At 46.2% G+C, this 23,740-nt stretch overlaps 1 protein-coding gene across 2 annotated transcripts; it reads left to right on the forward strand.

Moving 5' to 3' along the window:
* LOC134487258 (uncharacterized) lies at positions 1 to 23,740 on the forward strand. Of its 2 annotated transcripts, XM_063288947.1 has the most exons (8): positions 1 to 392; positions 974 to 1,083; positions 3,078 to 3,125; positions 6,862 to 6,945; positions 7,941 to 8,012; positions 11,219 to 11,312; positions 12,673 to 12,743; positions 22,210 to 23,740. In XM_063288947.1, exons 1-8 carry the CDS (start codon positions 319 to 321, stop codon positions 23,619 to 23,621), a joined length of 1,965 nt encoding a protein of 654 aa, XP_063145017.1. In that variant the 5' UTR covers positions 1 to 318; the 3' UTR covers positions 23,622 to 23,740. The 2 variants fall into 2 exon arrangements, with proteins under 2 accessions (XP_063145017.1, XP_063145018.1); XM_063288948.1 differs by lacking the exon at positions 7,941 to 8,012.

Below are 23,740 nucleotides of genomic sequence, written 5' to 3' on the forward strand. Positions count from 1 at the left end.
TAATTTGTATATCCCAAGCCAAATTTCTGAACAATTTTAGTTTATTCTTGGTCAGCCAATTTTGCCTTCTCTTAGCCAGTTCTCTGGACTGGCTGATGTGGCGCTGTGGCTTGGCCAATGGGGGCTGATAGCCAGTTTCTGTGGCACATCGTTCTACTTCTTGATCCACAGGATCTCTTGCCACAGCACCCGCCTTCCACTGTGCAGCCAGGTGTGCGGCCATGGTCAGCCCCAGAAGCAGCTCAGAGACGTTGTTCCCCTTGAGGCCACAACTCTTCTTCCACATCTCTGCTACCCATTTCTGCACAGAACAGACCAATGGCTGCTGTGCCGGACTATTATAAGCTTTTAGAAATTCCTCGGGATGCCTCTGACAACGATATTAAAAAGGCGTAAGTCTTTTCTTTGAGTATTCTTCTCTCCAAAGAGTTTTATACTGGGACGTTAAATCAAGTTTCAAAGTTAGGGGAAAAGATTCCAAATCCCAGTTTTTAAATCACACACTGACGTTTTGCAATGTTTATTCTTGTAATTAATGCATAAAAGGTGTCACGTTACTAGTGGTTATGGAAACGTAAATAGATAAGCAGTTAAATAAGTATTTGCTTGGAGTTTTTCTAATTGGAGCTCGACTGAGGTTCAGCTGTTAAACTTTCAGTTGGAATCTATGGGAGACCAGGAACCTGTTCTCTTGCTGATATGGCAAAGTACAATCACAAATACTTAGTCAACACTGAAGATGTTGCAGACAGCAAAAGGCTGGATACACCATATTCCTTGCATAATTCTCAGTCAGCCAGCTGGGCAAAGAGGTGGGATGAAAGTGCACTCTGCTAATTTGGGTTTGTCCTGCCTTCTGAGAAAGAGTATTGCCTCTAAATCTACTAGCTTCTGTAGTGATGCTGGTTTGTTATTGGTTACTGAGTTGTGGATTTCTAATACTGCCTTCACTTTGTCTTTTGGGGCTTTGTAGGTACAGGAAAAAAGCCCTGCAGTGGCACCCAGATAAAAATCCAGAAAGGAAGAATTTTGCAGAACAGAAGTTCAAAGAAGTTACAGAAGCTTATGAAGTGCTGTCAGACAGTAAGAAACCTCCTGGCTCTGTCTGCCCCATCTCTCTCTCTTTAGGCTGAGCTGTAGAGTCTCCCTTGTCAGCTACCTATTCACCTGCCCAACTCAGAGGAATGATAAACTAGACCGAGAAGGAGGAGGAGCTGGCTGAGGACATCTTGTCCAAGAACCTTCTTACAACCTTAGGGCTCATCTACACAGGCTCCTTGCCCAAACTTGAATGCCCCACTTGCCTTTCGTTGAAGACAAGTCCTCACAACACAGCCTCCATCTCATAGCCATCCTGCTGAAGCAGGCTGAGAAGGTCAAGGTATTCTGGCCTGAAGGTAATGTTTTGCCAGGAAAACCAAAGAAAACTTCCTGTAAGGGCATGGAGGTCACATGGAGGAGGAGTCTTCAGTGACTCCAGTTGTGTATTATGAGACTGCCTCTTACCATCCAGCCAGTGGACTCTGTGTCTCTAAGGCCATTTCTGCTTTGGCTGCTGGAGAGAGCAGAACAGTACCAGTAACAGTATATTCTTATTTTTTTAATTGACATGGGGAATATTGACCTTGAGCGAGAATCCCAACAAGATTTATGTTCTCACCAATAAGCTTCAACTGGGTGAATTATTAGAACTCTCTTTAAACTGACTAGGAGCCATATGCTGTTTTCCAACACTGGCATAAAGTTTTGGCAACCTAGAAATCATGCTGCATCCCAGCACCAGGAACTAATACTCGGAGAGGACTCTCATGAATCCGCACCAAAAGTGCAGAGGCTGTAGTGTAGAACCTGCAATCACCCAGCACGTTTGAGCTGGGAGTAGGCTACTAAGACTGCCCAAACAGTGCAGAAAATCTTGGAATTTAAATTTGAAGTGAACTGTGCTTATTAGATATAATTGCAGAAAAAATACCACAGTTTAATATGATTACAGCAGTAAGAATAAACTTTGCTCAACACTGGAAGAAAGACAGAATCCTGACAATATCTGATTGGGAACTTAAACTTGGAGCATATGCAGCAATGATAAAACTAACAGTATACTTACACAGTAGAAGTTTAACTAAATTTAAGCAAGAATACATATAACACATCACACAGCATGGTAAATATAACCACTTACAGGATGGCTTTTAAGGGGACCTGAATGCTTACAAATATCGCAAATTAGCAAATGTACAAAAAGGGGGGAGTCAGAAATCAATAGTTGTTGTTATTATTTCCTTTTTTTCTTAATTTTCAGGTATTTTAATTTTGTTAAATTTGCTTTGTCTTTCTCTTATTTCCTTTTATCAACATATAAACAAATATACATGTACACAAAGTAACAATACAATGGAGATATTAATATTAAGTAATTAGTTCAAGAATGAAACTATTATATACCTAATACTTTGATGTGAATGGCAGTGGTTCTTTTTTATGTTAACCTTGGATGAAAAGTTAAATAATCTTGTGTTTGTAATACTGACATCCTAAACTGCAGTTATTACTGATAGAATTTTTACTTTTCTCTTTTTATTTTCAATACTTTAAGCCTCCCCAATAATAGACTGTTCATAATTTTCAATCATAAATATCTAAATATTACTGCATTGAAATCTGCATTGAATAATACAGTGTATCAAGATTTATAACATTACAATAAAAAGGAAAAAAAAAGACTGCCCAAGCCAATGGGCTGTCAGCTGCAGCATGCTCCAATCCTTCTGTTGTGGGTGGCCTGGGCCTCTTTTATTATTTGTTTTATTGTGGGCTTTGTAAAATATTTCTTCCCAAGATCTTTCCCTGCCATAATTCTCAGCCCATCTTGAGGAGTCCCATACCACCTATTAATCACTGCCCTGAAAGACACTCACAATACTTTCTGGGCAGGCAGCAACACAACCAGCCCGCCCTTCTCAAGGAGAGGAGGAACTCACATCAATGCCGGTGTGTGGATGAGTCAGCAATTTTGTGGGTCAGCATAGAAAGTAATTTACTTGGGAGGTAACCAGGTATGTGTCTTTCTTTTTTAGAGGCCAAGAGGGAACGTTATGACTGCTATGGGGATGGACTCACAACAGGTGAGGAGTGGCTCTTCTACCATCTGTCTCATGCACCTTCCAAAGCCTATTCACCTCCCCATTCTGCCCAAATCAATCTTGTACCTAGAACAAGGGCCAAAACAATTCCCCACGCTGCTTCTCCTATGATACTAAGCTGGTCTGAAGTGATACCCAGAGGACATAACTACAAATATTTGTCAGGGTGTTGTGATACTTATTTGTCAATGCATATTTTGTGAGTGTTTCAATATAGGACATCCCCAGTGCTACCAATTAAAAATATTACGTAATTACTGTTATTCCCGCCTTAACATTTTTCCTGGAAATTAAAAAAAAAGGGAAAGAAAAGAATGAGCAATGAGAAACAAATGGGAGGATTATAAACAGAAACAGATAATTCCAGACTAACTGGAAAAACCTATAAATGAGAATGAGCAATGCATGGCAAAAATCTGCTCTGGAAGTAGCTTAAATGTTGGAGAAACTGAACTTGAAATGAGCATTTGAATTTTAAAATAGCTTCATTATAATCCAGCTCCCTCCCAGGTTCTGCTATGCCACCTTGTCGTGGGTGGGTGGGTGGGTGGGTGGGAAGCATGCCTTGGAGGAATGAGCAAAGAATGCTGGGAGTGTATACCAAGAGTATAGAATCCCAGTGGGGTCACCCCAGGTCACCCCAGCTGCCCAGCTAAAGCATGCAGACACTTATATTTGGCGGCAGCGATTTGGGAAGATGCTGGAGGCAGATGATCACTTTAGGGACAATGGCAACGGCATCATTTCGTACTGCATAGGAGAAGATGATGGTAAACCATTCTTGTATTTTACCAGGAAATCCACATGGACAGACAAGATACAGCAATTGATAATATACTGTAGTACTAGATGATGGGATCTTTGAGTCAGATGACACTCAAGCATGCTACTGAAGTAGAGCTGAGGAACTTTCAGAGTATTAATGGTGTTTGTAACAGTCTTCAGGATGTCTAGTTGTTAATGTTGCCATGCAGGAAAAAAAAATCCAAAGCTGCAAAGGCAGAATTACAGTGGGTACATGGAACATAAGAAGCATGAACATGGAAAGCTCAATACAGTGCAAGAAGAAATGAATTGACTACATATTGATATCTTAGGTATCAGCTAATTGAAATGGACTGGAATTGGACTCTTTCACTCAGAAGATTATACTATTTACTGGTGAGAAGACAAAAAATAAAGAAGCAACAGTGTTGTTTTTGTAATTGGGAAGGATATAGAAAAGATAGCACTTGGGTACAGTATGGTCAATGACCAAATAATATCAATTAGACTTTGTGGACAACCCTTAAATATGACTACTATTGATCTTTATGCTCTAATTGCTGATGCAGAAGAGGAGGTTGATGAGTTTTATGGTCAAGTTCAATCTGAAATCGACAGAACATGCAAACAAGATATGCTGCTTTTGGTTGTAGGCTGGAATGCCAACACTGGAAATAGTAAGGAAAAATTGTAGTTGGACTATATGCCTAGGAAAAAGAGATGAAGCAGGAGAATGACTTACCATTTTCTACCAGTCTAGTGATTTCTTCATTGCTAAAGCATTATTCAAACAATCAAAACAATGCCTAAGTACATGGATATCACCAGATGGGACACAATGAAATCGGACTATATTATTGGTAGAAGGAAGAGAAGTTATAACAAAAAATATATATAGTGAAGGGTTAAACTGTGGAAAAAATCATAAACTGCTCATGTGCAAATTCCAAGTCAAGCTAAAAGCAGAAAAACAAAGCCAACCAGTTTCCACAATATGATCTTGAGTATGTAACTACCATTTTCAAGGAGAATATCAGGAACTGCTTTGAAGTCCTGAACTTCATTGAAAAGGAAATAGAAGAACTGTAGATTGAAACTGAAGAGGTTGTTAAAGGATGGACATGAAAAGAGATTGCTAAAGACCAAGAAACAGAAGAAAGCAAACTGGGTGTCAGAACAGATGGTGGAAATTGCCAAGAAGGGAAGAGAAACCAAGGCCAAAAAAGACAAAGATCTCAGGAAGGGACGTCACAGAGAATTTCAGACAGCTCTCAGAAGAGACAAGTAGTATTATAATGACATCTGTAAAGATGGGAAAAAATAGGAAAAAGGAAAGTCTTCTGAAAGATCTCCAAACTCAGAAAGAGGTTCCAACTTTGAATTGGTATGCTAAAGGACACCAATGGACAGATAGTAGCTGATTCAAAGAGGGTCAGTAAAGATTCTAGCCAAACTATGCCAGAAAATCTGGAGCCAAAAGATAGGAAGGGGTTAATCTATATACCAATACCAAAGAGAGGAGAATTAATAGAATGTGCAAACTATCGCACAATATCCTCAATTTCACATGCTAGCAAAATAATGCTTAGGATCATCCAATGCAGATTAAAGCCATACATGGAATGGGAGATACCAGATGTACAAGCTGAATTTACAAAAGGCGAGGAACATACGACATTATTTCTGATGTGTACTGGATAAGTGAGAAAGCCAAAGAATACAAAAAAGAAATTAGTATGTGCTTCATTGATTATGTTGTTGTTTATTCATTTAGTCGCTTCCGACTCTTCGTGACTTCATGGACCAGCCCACGCCAGAGCTTCCTGTCGGTCGTCAACACCCCCAGCTCCCCCAGGGACGAATCTGTCACCTCTAGAATATCATCCATCCATCTTGCCCTTGGTCGGCCCCTCTTCCTTTTGCCCTCCACTCTCCCTAGCAACAGCATCTTCTCCAGGGTGTCCTGTCTTCTCATTATGTGGCCAAAGTATTTCAGTTTTGCCTGTAATATCATTCCCACAAGTGAGCAGTCTGGCTTTATTTCCTGGAGGATGGACTGGTTTGATCTTCTGGCAGTCCAAGGCACTCAGAATTTTCCTCCAACACCACAGCTCCAAAGCATCAATCTTCCTTCTCTCAGCCTTCCTTATGGTCCAGCTCTCGCAGCCATATGTTACTACGGGGAACACCATTGCTTTAACTATGCGGACTTTGTTGTCGGTGTGATGTCTCTGCTCTTAACTATTTTATCGAGATTTGTCATTGCTCTTCTCCCAAGGATTCATTGATTATAGAAAGGCCTTAGTTGTATCAATCACATCAAGCTGTGGAATGTGCTTAGGAAAATGGGAATCCCAGAATGTCCACCCAGGGTCCCCTTTTGGGGAGAGATGGGTGGTGATAGAAATTTGAAAAATAAATAAATAAATACATGCATAAACACCTATATGTAGGGCAGGAAGCCATAATCCAGATGGAACATGGTGAAACGGACTAGCTCCAGATTGGCAAAGAAGTGAGACAAGGCTGCATACTCTCTCCTTTACTCAACCTGTATGCTGAATATATATTGAGGGGGGCTGGATTGGAAGAAATGAGCATGGTTCTAAAATTTGAGGAAAAAATATCAAAACCTGCACTATGCTTACAATACTATTTTGATAGCTGAAAATGTAACTTATCTGCAAGCTTTAGTAATCTTCATCCAAACTATGAAGACTGGTGTAAAATTAGTCATCATCACATTGATTTTCCTGTGGCTCTCCGTAGCTACAGGTGATTTTCATGGGACTTTAAGGTGAGATCTTTTCATCTTAATTACATAGCTATTCTCTGGGCAGTGGGAGAAACAGAGACAGAGAGGAATCACCCCATTTTTGTTTGTAGGAATTCCATACTGACAGGAACTCAGGATATTAGTGATATGTTGCAAATATCATTATTTTCCCTCCAGTTCCTGAAGAAGAGTTGGGATTCACTTTCCGCAGCCCCTGGGATGTTTTCCGAGAGATGTTTGGGACCTCAGACTCCTATTCTGGTAAACTTTAATCTTATTAGAAGTCCCTTTACCTAGATAATATTCAAAATTTGTTCCTCTAGAGTTACTGCCTTGAAAGATGGCCTTCTATCTGACAAAGGTATTTCAGACTCTTAATTGTAACTGCCTTTCATGGTCAACCAAGATTTCCCCAATCCCTTTCTCTGCTAACTTGTGTTATTTGCGGGTAGTGAGAATTATAACCCCAAATATCGGGACAACACCAATTCTCTATTATGTGAAATCATGAATTCTGTGTGGTATAATGGCTAGCTCTCTTTCTGTTCACTTTGAGCCCTGTCTCATTTGTAGTCTGTAGTGGCATCTCAGTGATTGGCAACTTCTATTTTAACCTTGCTTATACAACACTTTCTATCTTATCTCCCCTCCATAACAGAAAAGATCTTATCTCAGCTGTTCTTTCTTCCTTAAACTATCACAGAACCATGGTGTGGAACCTCTCTGCCTTCCGCCACTCCTCTTGGAGAGGGGATTTCCCTAGCCATGATTATCACTAGTAGATTCTTAGAGCCAGATGACATTCACGTGGGAAAGGTATCTGTACCTTAATAGGGAGGACATAGAATGCATTGCACTAGTTACCCCTAGTGGGGAAACAACCATCAGGATAGCTCGTTCTTCTACCAAAGTTTTGCAGTTTCCAGGAATCCATGCTGAAAGTGGATCTGAAGGGGTAGAAGACAGGGCTTTAAAAATCAATGAAAATTCCATAGAACATAGATTATACTGCCACTAAATGATTTATTTTGGAAATAAAAACAGTATTTTTTATGAATACTTAATATTTTTACAATCCAAGCAATCTCTGCTCTAAGTCTCAAATTGGAGAACATCCATAGAGTTTTTTATTCAGTGGAAAGGGGAAGGAGCTCTGGAGTAGGAGAAAAGAAATAGCCTAAGTTTATTCAGATCAAAAATGGGAAGAACCTGCTGTTCCTTTCAGACATATTATCTACCCTCCTCTGCTTTTTCAGCCAAGAAAGATGACGAGGTCCCATGGTACTTGCGAGGCCCTTTATTTTCCATCTCCATTTCAGAAGATTCAGGTAAGATGTGGCCAAACCTCCTGCAATAAGATGTGGAATAACCACAGTACAGTAGTTCAATTTATATACTGTGCTAAACCATCTGCAATGATTTATAGACTGTAAAACCTAGATTTACATACCATGGACACCCATAATCAAATAAAGCACATTAAAGATTAAGTATAATATGTGAATCCAGCATGCCCCTGTGCATTGCATTAATTCATCCTTGTCTAATACTTACCTGTTGTAGGGATGACCTGTCCTAACAGCCAGGAACCACGCTGAGACAAGGAATAGGTCTCTAGTGCTTTATTACTGCTACGTTAGACAGAAAATCCTAACAAACTGAAGAAGCGTGGGAAAAACCCAGACAGATAAACCCCAAAAGTCAAGGCGGGTCTGATCTGTGTCTCTTTGAATGGCTGCTTAACTCCTCAGTACTACACATGCATTTTCCCCCCTGGATAGAGGCCCCCTCCTGCTCGCCATCAGTATTCATGACATGACCCTACTTTTCTTCTATTCTCTATGCCAAGTCAAACTAGGCTGGTTACTGTGTGAATTTATTCATTAGTTTACATGTAGGGTAATGCAGTGTAAATAACTTTTTTTCAAGTGATCTTCCTCTTGTAAGTTTGGGCAATTTTTCTATCACATGGTCTTGGATAGCCAAAAAAAAAAAAAAAAACTAATTGGAAAACTTTGATACAAAGCTTAAGGTACCTAACCTAAGAACAAACAAATGTAACTGATAATTTAAGCCTTACAAAAACTCAAAATATTTCCAAGAAAAGCAAATGCCCTGAAATTTAAGAAGACGTATCAGCAGGTGAGTGCTCTTTGACCACTGTTTCTAAATAATCCTTTTCCCACCTTAGCATCACAGATCACCAGATCCTTGTGGCTATCCAAAAAAAAGTTGTTAAGAGTTATAGACAGATTCACTGCTTCTCACAACAATGGATTGGTTTCAAAAACATGATCTAGCTTTATTCCATTTATTTAGCATAAATAGCATATTCTTTGCTTTCCTAATAAAGGTCATTGGCACTTCTTCACTTCTCCAAACTAATTTTTATTAATTTGGTCCTGCCCTTAGTTTAAGCTAATTCACAACATTCTTTTTAAGAATACACTGATATGATTCCAGTGTATGCTACCTGGGATTCCTGTCAATAATACAAGAAAAATATTCTGTGATGGTAACTGGTATGATGAATCCTTTTGAAAATTACTGCCAGGGGGAAGTAATATTTCAAAAATTTTTTAAAGATCTTTGCCACAGTAGGTGGCAACACCTACCCAACCTTGGTTGATTCCCCCCAAGATCAGACCTGGCCAGTCTGTGGATGGGAGACTGCCAGAAATCCCAGGGTTTAGACCGGGAATTTCAAAAAGCTTTTGGAAGAATGCAGTGGTAAACTTCATACTGTTGTCAAGAAAACTACTTGGATATGTCCATGCAGTAGTCACCAGGAGTCAGACTGAAACCTTTAGAGGTCTACATGTGGAAAGATTCAAGAACTCTGCATCTACATGGCTGCAGAAGGTATGGATCAGCAGGTAGTTGGTATTCTGCAAAGCAGGTTGTCTTGCTGTAGAAAACTTGCCCCAAAGTTTTTTTTAAAAAGCATATGCTTTCTTACAGGGATACATTTTAGAAATGTGCAATGTTTCCGTTTTCTCACTAGTTAATTATAACATCTTCTAGAGTAGGGGACTCAAACTCATGCTCCATGGGCTACATATGGCCCTCCAAGTCATTTTCTGTGGATGTTACCTAGCAAGACCAGGATGCTGACAGTGCCATGCAGAGGTGCAGCTGGACCATCAGAAGCATTCCAGGAAGAAGAACAACCTAGTGGCAGTTGCCTCACAACTTGCTTTGGCCTGACCTGGTGGATTTCCTGGCACTAGCATTGCTTGGTTGGCTGGGTTGTACAATAAGTCCTGTCACAATACTACTCTCTGGGAACCCTTGACTGCCCTTATATTTCAGGAGAGACAATGCTTCTGAGAGGCTAATGGGAGAGGAGGAAGCCCATGAGGAGGGCTGGGTCTGCCATCTCCCTGCCACAGTGGTCTTTCTACCAAGGAAGGAATGGGAAAGACAGTGAGCAAGCAACTAGAGGAACAGAAGGAGGGGCTTGGCCAGTGAAGGAGAGAGAAGGAAAGGGAAAATGAGCAAGAATCGAAAGGGGTCTTTACTCAAGAAGAATGAGAGAGAGAGAGAGAGAGAGAGAGAGAGAGTGTGTGTGTCAGGGTCAGTCTCGCTTCGCAATAAGGCACGGACTCACTTAATAGGTATTAAGGATTTCAGGTTTATTGGAATGGTGGCTGACAGAACGAAAAACGGGAACGGGGTTGCGGTGGTGAGGCGCCCTGTTTATACCCTCTTGCGGGGTCCCGTGCTCCTCCACCCTTCATTGTCCCCAATCCCTCTTGATGGGTTCCTTGATGGCTGCGTGGGCGTTTTCCTGGTGTCTTTCCTTGTCCTCTTGGTTCCGGTGTGTCCTCCAGGGCACCAGGTGCGGCTTATCGCTGCTTATCTGAAGCCCTTCTTTTCAGCTGTATATGAGTCCATGGGTGTGGGTGCTTGGGTGCTTGGTTTAAGCACTGTTTTAATTATCTCCTTCCCCTTTTCCTTAATGATCATGATCCACGTTGTGAGGCTCTTTGTGCCTTGCAACGGGGGTCATGACAGAGAGAGAGAGAACAGCAGGATTCAAGCAGCTCTCAGTGGGATGGGTTTCCTAGATGATTTAATCCTAGATAAGAGCTTGAAAAAATATTATGTATCAACCCAGCAATAAAACCAAATAATGGTGTTTTAATGAATGGACAATGCTAAGTGGCCAAAGTGAAATGTCTGTTTCACAGGGAAGGTTTTTTTTTAATTAATAAATTTATTTTTAATGACATATTATAATGCTTCTCATTTTCTTCAGTTCTGACTCGCTACAGATTTTTGTACCAAGGTATGAGAAGTGTTCTGGCCTTGGGCTAATGAACCAGTCCCCGTGTGGAACTCATGACCCTATTTGAGACCCCTTGTTCTAGAGCCCCAACCATTGTTGTGCTGATAAGAGTAATAAGGACAGTCTATATGCCTCAAGAATGGCTGAATGAAGCTAGAAGAAATATTAAGTAGGGAAATTATCAAAGCAGTGTTACTTCCTGTTTACAGTTCCCAGCCATTCATTTGTCACTTTCCTTTGCAGGTGTTTCAATAACTTTTGGCCCCAAAAGATCTTTATGTTTCTTCACTCTTGATCCTAAAGTCTTCAGTTTAAAAAACATCATCACCAGGAAAAGGTAGGAATTTTATCTCAGCAGTACAAAACAGCAATGCAGGTCAGCTGTGATGTCATGTGCTGGGGGTTGATGAGGTGGTAAAAGGGATTATCTTAATAAGTCAAACAAATGTCATGTTAACAAAGATGAACACTGGGTAAGACTCCAACTTCCTGAGTGAACTTCCAAACTAGGCCATGATTAGAAGTACAGGCTCATGTGCAAAAGACAAGTTATTTCTGCATTTCCCTACCAGCAGTGAAGCATTTAGAAAGCCAAACAAAACCTATAGTAAAAGTCAATATTCCAAATTTATCTGGACCCTTAATCCATTTATAACTTTCTTAGATCATAGTGTTATTTAGCTTTTTGCTGTTTATTTCAAATTCTTTAAGTTCTTAAGCTTATAATTAAGTTTGTTCAGAGTTGAAGATAAACTCACTCGATGAAGGCTTTTCCAACTTGCCATTCCGAAGGTCTCTAATAGCTTTAAAATGGTTAATAGGCAATTTCCAGAAGTGATTAGAAAGTGAGGTTTGCGAACTTAGTGTCCTTTAAAAGTCTCCACTATGATTGCAAGCAAGATGGCTAATCCTGCCATCTCCTGGCCCTCAAACCCATGGAAAACCACTGTCCTGCAGTCGCCTTGAGAGGAGCAGCCGTCTGGGGCACATGTGGGCAATCTCCCATCCTCTCATTATCAGGAAAGTTTCCAGGGGACTGGTCTACTCACTGGTTGTTTGCCATGATTGTCGGTCTTGGTCTTTGCTGTGGTCATTGGCTCTGCTTTTGCAGAGCTGTCATCAGTTCACCATCAGTTCACCATCAGTTCACTTCCCAGGAAGTTGTTTTCTTAGTACATTCAAAGATTCTTTCTTCTGACAAAACTGGGTTTTGGATACAGACATGGATTAAGAGTTTACTATGCTGAATAAATATAATTTCCTTATCTCCATAGTGAAAGAACACATAGATCATGCCATCATATCTTTCAAAACATAATGGCTTCAACCTCTGAACATAATATCTCCATTTTTTTAAGCATCTAAAGCCTATAAATGCAGAATTTGACAGTTGGGCATGGTGAAAAATATTGCAGAGTCTAAATAGTCACTCTCAAAAATAAATGAGGTGGGTGCTATTTAATTTTAATTGTGCCTGGGATTCTTAGGAATAATCATTGTAACAACACAGTGACTTCCTTTCTTCTTTCCTTTTGATGTGATATTATTTTTCAAAGAGGTCCTGCAACTCTTCTAGATGTGCCAAGTAAAGGATCTGATTGATTCTAAAAACAAGCCATGTAGGAAGTGAGAAAAGAATCTCCATCATGTCTGTCTGTTTGTCCTCTGTTCATTAATCCCATCTGTTGATATTCCAGGTCTGCAGAGAAGGATTCTGAACAAGTAGAGGGAAAGGATGAGAGAGAACTAAAATCTGTTGAAGTTCCTGGTAAGGAGCAATGATATTGGGCTTCCTGGAAGAGAATGTTGTTATTTACAGATGTATACAATTTTATTAAAAGTTGCAGAAGAAATATGAAAAGTATGAGAGTTAAGCCCTTGCAGTACCTCAGACACCGGTTGCACTTTTATATACATACATTAAATCTTGGTCCTGTACTCAACACAGATGGATTAGATGTTCCATAAGCATGCACTGAAAGAGTTGAAATTAATTTCTTTTTTGCCACTGAAAAGTCCATTGTTAAAAGATTAAAAAGATAATTCTTCTGAATTAACAGAATATATGCATACTTTTTTTTGGCATCAGACTAGATACTTAGAGAGAGAACTTGAGAAGGGATTGTATTTATTCTGTACTTTTAATTTGAGAATCATTGTAGGCTGGATTTTTGTGGTAACTGGGTTATGTGTTAAACAGTTCTTCATGGGGAAAGCAAAGCCACGAAGAGGGAACATTCTTGAGCTAGAAGGCAACTTGGCTTGTTAATGGCTTGTGGCTTCCTGCTCGAGCAAGTACAGGTAGTCCTCGTTTAGTGACCACAATTGGGTCTGGCAACTCGGTTGTTAAGCAAAGAGGTCACTACACGAAACCGCGACTGTGCTTATGATCTTACTTCAGCTACTTCAAGTAAGACAGGCAGAAACTATTAGTGAAAGGTGGAAACCCAGGCCCCAGCCAAATAAGGCTTTACAGAACCAGCACCTTGAATTGCACTCAGAAACCTACTGGTAATCAGTGTCACTTGTGCAGCAGAGGTATAACATGGCAGTACTACAAATGACCACTAAGCACACATGCCACTGAATTCTGGCAACGTCATGTAGAACAAATTACGGTAATTGAGAGTTGATGAGCAACTGTTTTCAGGCTATCTCGTTCCAGGTAAGAATGCAGCTGGCACACAAGCCACAACTGTGCAAAAAACCTCCTGGCCTTGGTCGCTACATGCTTCTTAAGCAGGAGTTCAGAGTCCAGGAGGACCCCCAAATTGTTAGCCTGCTCTTTCTGGGGAAGAACAATCCCGTCAAGAGCCAGAGATGCTACACCATGGAGTCAGTCTGCTTCTGAACCAACCACCGTCCATCTTGTTTGCGTTGAGCCTGACTCCAGGCTCTGACAGCTTCCAGATACTTGATCATGACTTCTACCACATTTCCCATTGGGCCCAGGTGTCATGCGCTGCCTGCCTCTGAATAATACTCAGACACTGGTTCATGGATCAGGCTCTGATTTATTCACAGCGCAGTTACAGCGTTGGAAGAAAAAAGCTGAGAGTGACAGGAGCGCGCCGGTGCGGGGTTTAAATACCCCGCGCCGGTCAGCGCCCCCTCACTCGCGGTACCGTCACCCCCCTTTGTCCAATACGTTGCCCTGCCGGTGGGTGAGGGGTTCCGGGATCGCCCATCATCAGGTTTTCTATTCCTCTGCTGATTGCTGTCAGCTGGGCGATCTCCGTTGTATTGGCGCTGATGGCTTGGGTGTGCTCCGTGATCCGTTTAGTTATTGTTTGTTGGCCGTTAGTCGTTGTGGGTTGATGGCTACTTATCTTGCACCCCTTCACCTATTTCCTTGCTATTGTCATGTGTGCCATTGTGCTGATGACTTCAGCTCAACGGCACTCATGACATACTGCCCCCTTTCCGAATAGTGTTCCCCCCCGGTTTTCTGGGTTTTTTTTTTTTCAAAATTCCCGCCGGAGTAGTTGTCGCCCCTCCCTTTGCTCCTCCCTCTACCACGTGCCTTCCCAGGGTGTGTCCATGGTGCGCATGCTCGGGTCCTGTCCTGGCGTGCGCATGCTCCAGCCACACCCTGTTTGTTTGGCTCAGTTCGGCGAGGAGAGAGGCGTGGCTGGTCGGGTGCTTATCAGCTCCAGGTAGGGCCCTTCTTTTTTCTCATTTAAAGTGCGTCGCCTTTGTTGTATCTCCTGGGCGTTGCCCCCAGGTTGCCCTGTTGACTTGCTTGCCACTCCCCCGCGGCCGGGGGGGCGGGGGGAGGGTGCTGGCGAACGCTTGTCACCACCCTGTGGGCCCGGGGCGGGGGGAGTGAGTCCCGGGGGGGGGAGGTCCACCCAAGTCGCGGGCTTGGGGGGGCCCTTTCCCTTGGGGCACGGGAGGCGGGGGGGGCCTGCGGGGGGGGGGTTTGGCTTGCTGACCTTTGTTGTGGTTTGTCGGGGTATGCCCGGTGAAATGCTCTGGTCAGGTCAGGCGCGTTAACGTTGTGCGCCGCCACCCATTCCGGGTGGGGGAAGTGTTTCCACCTGACCAGATAGTGTAGAGTTCCTCGTTGCTTGCGGGAGTCGAGAATGTCCCTTATCTCGAAGTGGTGTTGCCCGTCGATCATCACCGGTGCGGGCTGTGGCGTGCTTGGGTGCCATCGGGAGGTGGTTGCCGGTTTCAGGAGGCTGGTGTGGAACACCGGGTGGAGTCTCCATAGGTTGTGTGGCAGGTCCAAGCGTATTGCTACCGGGTTCACTATTTGCGTGACTCGGAACGGCCCGATGTACTTAGGCCCCAGTTTTTTCGAGGGTTGGGTTGACTTTAGGAACTTGGTGGATAGGTAGGCCATATCCCCCGCTTGGAACGTCGGTTGTTGGCGCCGGTGCTTGTCGGCCTGCTCTTTGTAGGCTGCCTGTGCATCCTTCAGCGCCGCCGTGATTACTGGCCATGCTTCCGCGATCTTCCGTCCCCAGTCGCTAGCGTCCACCTGGGGTTCCGGGGGTTGAGGTAGCTCCGGTATGGGGACGAAGTCGCGCCCCGAGACTACTTCAAACGGAGTTTTCCCCGTGCTCGTGTGGACGGCGTTGTTGTATGCGACTTCGGCGAACGGGAGCAGTTCAGCCCAGTCGTCTTGGTGGTAGTTAGTATATGATCGTATGAATTGCTCTAAGGTGGCATTAAGAACCTCTGTGGCCCCGTCCGTCTGGGGGTGCCAAGCCGTAGATAGGGCCTGTTGGGTCCCCGTCAGCTTTAGGAAGGCCCGCCAGAATTTGGAGGTGAACTGTGTGCCCCTGTCGGTCACCACACGTGCGGGACATCCGTGTAGCCTGTACACGTGGATGAGGAAGAGTTTGGCTAGCTGTTGTGAGGATGGGACCGACGTGCAGGGGATGAAGTGGGCCTGCTTTGAGAAGTAGTCCTTCACCACCCAAATGGCCGTTTTCTTCTGGCTGGGTGGGAGGTCCACTATAAAATCCATAGAGATTTCCTCCCATGGGCGGGAGGGTTCTGCCACCCGTTGTAATAGCCCCGCGGGTTTGCCTGGTGCCCGTTTGGCCCTAGCGCACGTTGGGCAGGATGCTACGTAGGTTTTTACGTCTCGCCTGAGCGCGGGCCACCAGAATTGACGCCGTGTTAGGTGTAGGGTCTTGAGGAACCCAAAGTGTCCCGCTTGTTTGGCGTCGTGTGACCTATGCAAGATCGCCTGGCGTTGCGAGTCCGGGACGTAGATTCTGCCTTCCCCCCATGCCAGGTCCTGTGCCATCGTTACCTTGTCGGGGTTTGCCAGGAACCAGGGGTCGGTTTTGAGGGCGGCGGCGAGGTCCGTGCGCATTCCCCCTGGTAGTTGCGGTTGGCTTCTTCCGGTCGCCGGTTGTCCCGCCGTCGGCTGCGCCGTAGAGTCGAGCTGCCTCCGCGCGCCGCTTCGGGTGGTCACGGCCATCCCCAGTTGCGAGGCGGATAGGACCGTCCCAATGGTGTCTGGGGCGGGCTCTTCGTCTTGGGGCAGTCGGGAGAGGGCGTCGGCCAGGAAGTTCTTTTTGCCCGGCATGAACTTCAGCTGGAAATTAAAGCGGCTGAAGAATTGGGCCCATCGGACCTGTTTTGGGCTAAGGCGTCTAGGCGTTCGTAGGGCCTCGAGGTTCCGGTGGTCAGTCCAGACCTCGAATGGTTGGGTGGCTCCCTCGAGTAGGTGTCGCCATGTCTCTAGCGCTGATTTCACCGCGAAGGCTTCTTTCTCCCAGACGTGCCATCGCCTTTCTGTCTCGGAGAACTTCCTTGACAGGTAGGCGCATGGTTTCAGGAGTCCCGTGGGGTCTTTCTGTAGCAGGATGGCTCCCAGGGAGAAGTCTGAGGCGTCGGCTTGGACCACGAACGGCCGTTCTGGGTCCGGGTGCGCGAGGATTGGCTCCGTAGTGAACAGCGCTTTCAGCTTGTTGAATGCGGTCTGGCACGCGGGAGTCCAATTCAGCACTGTGCCTGGGTTCTTGGCGCGTCGGGTGTCCCCCACCCCTTTGGTTTTGAGGAGGTCCGTTAGGGGGAGGGCTATCTCTGCGAACCCCCGGGCGAATGACCTGTAAAAATTCGCGAATCCGAGGAAGCTCTGTAGTTGGCGTCTGTTGCGGGGGCGCTCCCAGTTTAGCACCGCTTCGACTTTTGCGGGGTCCATTTCGATGCCGTCCCCGGAGATTCGGTACCCCAGATAGTCTAGGCGCTCTTTGTGAAACTCGCACTTTGTAGGCTTGGCATAGAGCTGCGCCCTTCTGAGCTTGTCGAGGACTTGCCTGACTAGGGTCACATGTTCCTCGTGCGTTTTTGTGTAAATAAGGACGTCGTCGATGTAGACCAGGACCCCTTTGAACAGATGTTCATGCAGTACCTCATTGATGAGCTGCATGAACACCCCAGGGGCCCCCGCGAGTCCGAAGGGCAGTACTTTGTACTGGAAGGCGCCTAGGGGGCAGTTGAACGCCGTCTTCCATTCGTCCCCCTCCCTGATTCGGATGCGATAGTACGCCTCGCGAAGGTCCAGTTTGGAAAAGACTTTGCCCGTGGACAGGTGGGCGAGCATGTCCTTCACCAGGGGTAAGGGGTATTTGTTGGACAGGGAAGCCGCGTTTAGGCCCCGGTAGTCGGTGCAGAGCCGTAGGGTCCCGTCTTTCTTCTCCCGGAATAAGACGGGGGCTCCGACCGGTGAGCATGCTGGCTCTATGAATCCCCTGTCTAGGTTTTTATCGATGAACTCCCGGAGGGTTGCCATCTCCTTCGGGGTCATCGAATAGATCTTTGGTCTAGGTAAGGGGACGTCGGGCAGTAGGTCGATCCGGCAATCCGTCTTGCGGTGGGGGGGTAGTTGGTCAGCTTCTGCCTCTCCGAAGACCTCGGAGAAGTCGGCGTATTGTTCTGGTAGGTCTGCTGTGGTAGCGGCGTTGTCTTGTGTGGTCGCCTCCGCTCGTCCTACCGTGGGGTTGGTTCTGCCCGCTGGAACTGGTGCTCGATACTCGCCGTCGCCGAATGTGAAGGTGCGGGTCTCCCAGTTGATCCGCGGGTTGTTTGTCGCGAGCCATGGCATCCCCAGGACTGCAATGGGCCGTCCGATGTGCGTGACGACGAACGATGTGCGCTCGGTGTGAGTGCCCATTTGCAGGGTGACCGGCTCGGTTTGTAGCGTGGCTGGTTTCCCTCCCGCTGTGGAGCCGTCCAGCTGGTGGAATGCCAGCAGCGTGGGGAGGGGGAAGCAGCGGAGGTCGAGTTTGGCGACTAGGTCGGGGTGGATGAGGTTTTTTGAGCACCCCGAGTCCACTAGTGCCGCGGCCGTGGTGGCTCCGTTGCCGGCAGAGAGTTTGATTGCTGCCATTATTACGGGGCTTTCGTCGTTCCGTCGAGGTGGTCCGCGCTGCTGTCCCACCGCCTGCCTCGCCACGCGTTTCAGGGCAGGCGGGGAGCTTTTCCCGCCGGCTGGTCGGGGTCTGCGTTATCCTCTTCCCCCCAGTAAGCGTCCCAGCCTTCCTCTGGTGTCGCTGTGGCCACGGTCATTCGGCGGTGAGGGGGCGGCCCCAGGTTGGGTGGTTTGGGGCTAATTTTCGGGGTGGGTTTGGGCGCACTGGTCGGCGGTCGGTTGGCGAAGCAATCCACCGTCTTGTGCCCTAATTTGCCACACCTCCCGCAGGGCTCCCGGTTGAATTTCTTTTTTGGGTATATGGGGCCAGCCATCCCCACGTGTGGTGCGGGTACCTTTTTTCCGGCATAGTTTGTGTCTTCCGTGGTTGTCATGAGGAAGGTGCGGTGCGCGTGTTCGGCTTTCCCCGCGAGGTGGATCCACCCGTGTAGCGTTTCTGGGTCGTCGCGGTAGAGGGCCCATTGGAGAACGTCGCGGTTGAGCCCCCTTTTGAACATTTCCAGCAGGGTGGTCTCGGACCAGTCGCTGACCTTCCCCGCGAGGGCTTTGAACTCCAGGGCGTAGTCAGGGACCGTGCGTGTGCCCTGTTTAAGTCTTTGGAGTGCGCTTTTCGCCCTTACTTTGGCTAGGGGGTCTTCGAAGTAGTTTTTCATCTCATTGATGAAAGCAGGGAAGGTGGCGAGGGCGGGGGAGCTGGACTCGTACAGTTGGACGTACCAGTCCGCCGCCCTGTCTTGGAGTTTGATCGCCACGGCGGCGATCTTGTCGGCCTCGGAGTCGTAGGAGTGTCCGTGCCTCCCCATGAACTCCCTAGCGTTCGTGACGAAAAACGAGAGTTTCGTGGGGGTCCCATCGAAGAAGATGGGGAAGTCCTTTGGGGCCCGGGCGTTTTGCGCGGCCCCGCCTCTCGCTTCCCGGTGTGTGGTGTCGTCCGCCTGTGCCGTCTGCTGACCCTCCGCTGGCCCGTGGGGGTTCGGTGCTTCGCTCGGGGTGTGGGCCTGTGCGGGGACGTCGTTGGGTGGCGTGGGGGGCATAAGCGCCTGGAGCATGGTCCGGAGTTCCGTCAGTTGAGCCCGCATGGCCGCGAGTTCAGCTCGTGCCTCCTCGTCCACAGCCCGCGCCGCCGCTGGGGCCGGTTCCGTTGGCGCGTCCTCGGGGGTGGGTTGCCGGCGGGGTTCATCGTCCCTCTGCCGCGGGTCCGCTTCCTCCGCCGTCTGCTGGGTGTCTCCGTCGTCCTCCTCCGTGTTGACCGCCGTTGGGCTGTCGCTCCACGCCCGTTGCTGGGGTGCGATGTGGGGCGCGGGGTCCTCCGCTGGTTTCGGAAGTCGTGCTGCTCCCTCCCGCGGTCGGGTTGCCTCCGTCGCCATCTCCCCTTGGGGTTGGAGCTGAGGCTCGGGTCGGGTGGGGTGGGCGTCCATGGCTCCGGGAGTCCGCGGTGCCTCTGGCCTTGGTCGTGCTGGTCTTCTCGCCGTCTACTCCTCCCGCGGCTCGTTGTCGTCCGGTGGGGCTCGGCGAGGCTGAGTTTATGACTCTCAGCTTTATGTCATGCGCTGCCTGCCTCTGAATAATACTCAGACACTGGTTCATGGATCAGGCTCTGATTTATTCACAGCGCAGTTACAGCGTTGGAAGAAAAAAGCTGAGAGTGACAGGAGCGCGCCGGTGCGGGGTTTAAATACCCCGCGCCGGTCAGCGCCCCCTCACTCGCGGTACCGTCACCCCCCTTTGTCCAATACGTTGCCCTGCCGGTGGGTGAGGGGTTCCGGGATCGCCCATCATCAGGTTTTCTATTCCTCTGCTGATTGCTGTCAGCTGGGCGATCTCCGTTGTATTGGCGCTGATGGCTTGGGTGTGCTCCGTGATCCGTTTAGTTATTGTTTGTTGGCCGTTAGTCGTTGTGGGTTGATGGCTACTTATCTTGCACCCCTTCACCTATTTCCTTGCTATTGTCATGTGTGCCATTGCGCTGATGACTTCAGCTCAACGGCACTCATGACACCAGGGTAGAGATGTATCATCACATAGGGATGACACTTCACCCTGAACTGGCAGATGACCTCTCCCAGCAATTTTGTTTAAGTGTTGAGCAGGAGAGGGTAAGGAGAACCATGAGGCACTCATAATGAAGATCCAAACTCTACCCTTGCTCCAACTGCCCCCTAGACTTTCTAGTAGAAGTGGGCCACCAGAACAACCTGCCTCCAGTTCCCAATCTGTGTTGGCAGTCCTTTTTTTTAATAGAAATTTATTAAATTTCAAAATACAGATAAAATATATAAAGATAGAAAAGGATTAAAGAAAGAAGAAACAATAAAGAGACAAACTTAAAAGAGCAGAAATAAGAAATATAGAAAAAGGAGGGACTCCCAGCCTTCTTCAGTACAGATACAAATAAAAATTACATTAACCTCTTACTCTATTTTTAACTATAGTATACATTATTTCTATATTCTTATAAAATCTTAATCATCAAATCCCAAAATCAAGATTTCATTTTTTTTTCATTTTCAAGCAAACAGCCCAAAAGTAGTTTCCAAGTAGAAACAAAGCTCAACAAATTATTTTCTTTAATCAATGTAGTCAGTTTCACCATCTCTGCCAATTCCATTAATTTCACCACACAGGCAGTCCTGAAGGATACTGTGGTTGATAGTATCAAAAGCTGCTGAAAGATCTAGGAGGACAAGGATCGTCATGCCACCTCCATCTAAGCTCTGCTACAGGTCATCCCTGAGGGCGACCAGTACCGTTGCTCTGCCATGCCAAGAGTCCAGATAATCTATATCCTTCAGAGCCCCCAATAAGTTGCTTATTGTTTCCTACCTTACCATGTGAAGAACATTAGGAAATGTAATTAAGAGAATATGCAAATGAAAATTATTGAGCTGGAAAGCAAGCTGTAGTGAGACAGCTAAGGTGTACAATTAATGGAAAGCTGCTCAGATTATCTTGGAAATCTACTTCTCAAATGAAGTTAGCAGATTTTAACATTTGGTATAAGTGCAGTGCTAGACCTATTTTTCCCCCACAACCATCATCCTATGAGGTGGGTTATGCTGAAAGAGCGGGACTAGCGCACGTCACCCATTGAGCTTCTGTGCCTGAGGGTCAATTAGAACCTGGTAAATTAGAATAATGCCAGTCCAACATACTAACCACTACACCACACTGGCCCCAAACCACCCCAGGAGCTTCTGTGGCTGAGGTGGGAATAGAACCTGGGTCTCCTTAGCCCTAACCCAATGCTTTAACCACTATACTCACTCATTTGCAGATACAGTTGCAAAAATCATAGCTACAAGGAATCTGGAAAACACACTGCTGAGTTAACAGATTCAACATTCTCGTTTCCTTGAGTCATGAAAAAGAGTAGAAAAAACCCAGACCTTCCCAATCCTGCAGCTTCCTTCACCACACTAGAAGGTTCTGGGAAAGAAAGCCAGTCTGCTCTCAGAGGTGAAGGGTGTGAATACTTCCCTATTAGCTTTTATTTGACTGGATGTGTTCTTGGTTCAGCTTAAACTTCACAAAAATTTTATGAAGCTTTGGCATGGTAAGAGCAGTCTCTCCTATCATAAGTGCAAATGCTGTTCTCTGAATCTGCCGATATTAAAGAACCGGTCCCCAAATATAAAACGTGTTCTTGATAAAAGAAGGAGTGGGTGAGGCACGCTTTTCTTCCACCAAAGGTAGGGAAGTTAGTTGATTTATGGGAAAGATGAAAATTTGTTCCCTGCCTGTGATACTCTTTCCACTGGTGAGAGCATAGGAGTGCATAAACCAGTTGCTTTCTGTTTTGTTTTTTAGCCCAATCACTTTTGTGTTTCTGTGGTTACAGATGAGGAAGAAAGCAACAAGGGAGAAGCGGTGGACAGTGAAATACAGGCAGGGTCTGAGTCTGTACCAGAATACAAGGAAGATGATGGATGTGGGTTAGATCCTGAGTGTGAGACTCCTGATGAAGAAGATGAGCCCCTGGAAGAATATGAGTCCTATGATAATTGGAACAGCCCCTCTGGGGGATTTGAAGCTGGGAAGGAGGAGGGGCCTTATTCAAATCCTTCCTCTTCCATATATGGATGTCACTATGGATCCAGGCCCCACACTGTTTATGGGGTGACATCTGGATCCACATCTCCCCGGTACTATGCAAAGAAATATGGGACACATAGATATATCACCTCTCCTATATATGAGCCACAAAGTGCGTATGAACTGTATGATTCACAATATGGCTGCGAGGACTCCCCTGTTGATGAGTCACAATATGAATATGAATCCTCCCCTCCACCTGAGTCACGCTATGTATATGAAAATTCCTGGGGGCACAAGTCTCAATGCAGCTATGAGGGCAATTCTCCATGTGAGTGGCAATATGGATACGAGACTCCTCCGATATATGAAACGCAATATGGGGGCAAAACCTCCTCAGGATTTGAATCCCCCTATGAATACAATTGCTCTCCTACATACGACTGGCCCCTACAGCAGAATGAGTCAGAGACCAAAGATGCTTCAACTCCTGAATATGAGATCCCTGCTAATTGGAAAAAACTGCAGCAGGACTACACATCCTCTCTAGGGAACACTGAACCAGAAGACAAACCCAACCCTTCTTTTAGAAGGACTGATAGTACCCAAACACTGAAGAAACTATTGGATGGGTATTGTCCAGTAGTTGGAAGCAAGACCCCTCTGGGTCACAGGGAAGGAGCACCCAACTCAAATAGGGCCACTCCTCTGAGTACTGCACTAGTTTTACCTTCTCATGAGCAAGGCAACATCCAGCAGACTCCGCTACCAAACGGAGCAAGGAAACGATCATCGGACAACCCAGATGGGCTTCTCAGTGGCATGAGGAAATTTTTGGATGGAACAAGGAAGCTTTTATGTAGAGGGAACAATCTTCCAAAAGATCAATTTCCAGAAGGAGCCAAGTGGACCAGCCAACTTCCAAACATAAAGAGCTCACCCCAGAGGGGGATGAGGCCATTGCATGGTGGTGGAAGTCATCTTCTGCATGGAAACAACTTGTTTTTAGACAATCCCAGCAAGCCCAAAGTGGAGAGGAACCTGGGCATGGGCCAAGGAGCTCCACCGCCTCTCTCAAGAGGAGGCTATTGGACACGAAGGGGAATGACATCTCATCTTCCAGATATTTCAAGCAGGCTCCTGGGCTCCGTAAATAGGCTTCCAGGCAGGGGCTTCTCTCCCTTGACTCCCCATTCCAGCTCTTTCTATAACTCCTAAACACAGGAGAATGTTATAAATCCTGGAGAGCTGGATAGATGCTTAATAAAGGGTGGAAGTAGAAGTCTTCCTTCCAGTCTGCATTTGCTGTAATTTCATGAAAGGCTAGGCTCATAGAA

Source organism: Candoia aspera, chromosome 1 (assembly GCF_035149785.1).
Source record: "Candoia aspera isolate rCanAsp1 chromosome 1, rCanAsp1.hap2, whole genome shotgun sequence".
Taxonomy (NCBI): Eukaryota; Metazoa; Chordata; class Lepidosauria; order Squamata; family Boidae; genus Candoia; species Candoia aspera.

Excerpts from the sequence above, each read along its gene's own strand:
- LOC134487258 (XM_063288947.1), top strand. The coding sequence starts at position 319 with ATGGCTGCTGTGCCGGACTATTATAAGCTTTTAGAAATTCCTCGGGAT. Across the intron at positions 3,126-6,861 it reads TGGGGATGGACTCACAACAG|TTCCTGAAGAAGAGTTGGGA; the intron begins GTGAGGAGTGGC and ends TTTTCCCTCCAG. Across the intron at positions 12,744-22,209 it reads AAAATCTGTTGAAGTTCCTG|ATGAGGAAGAAAGCAACAAG; the intron begins GTAAGGAGCAAT and ends CTGTGGTTACAG.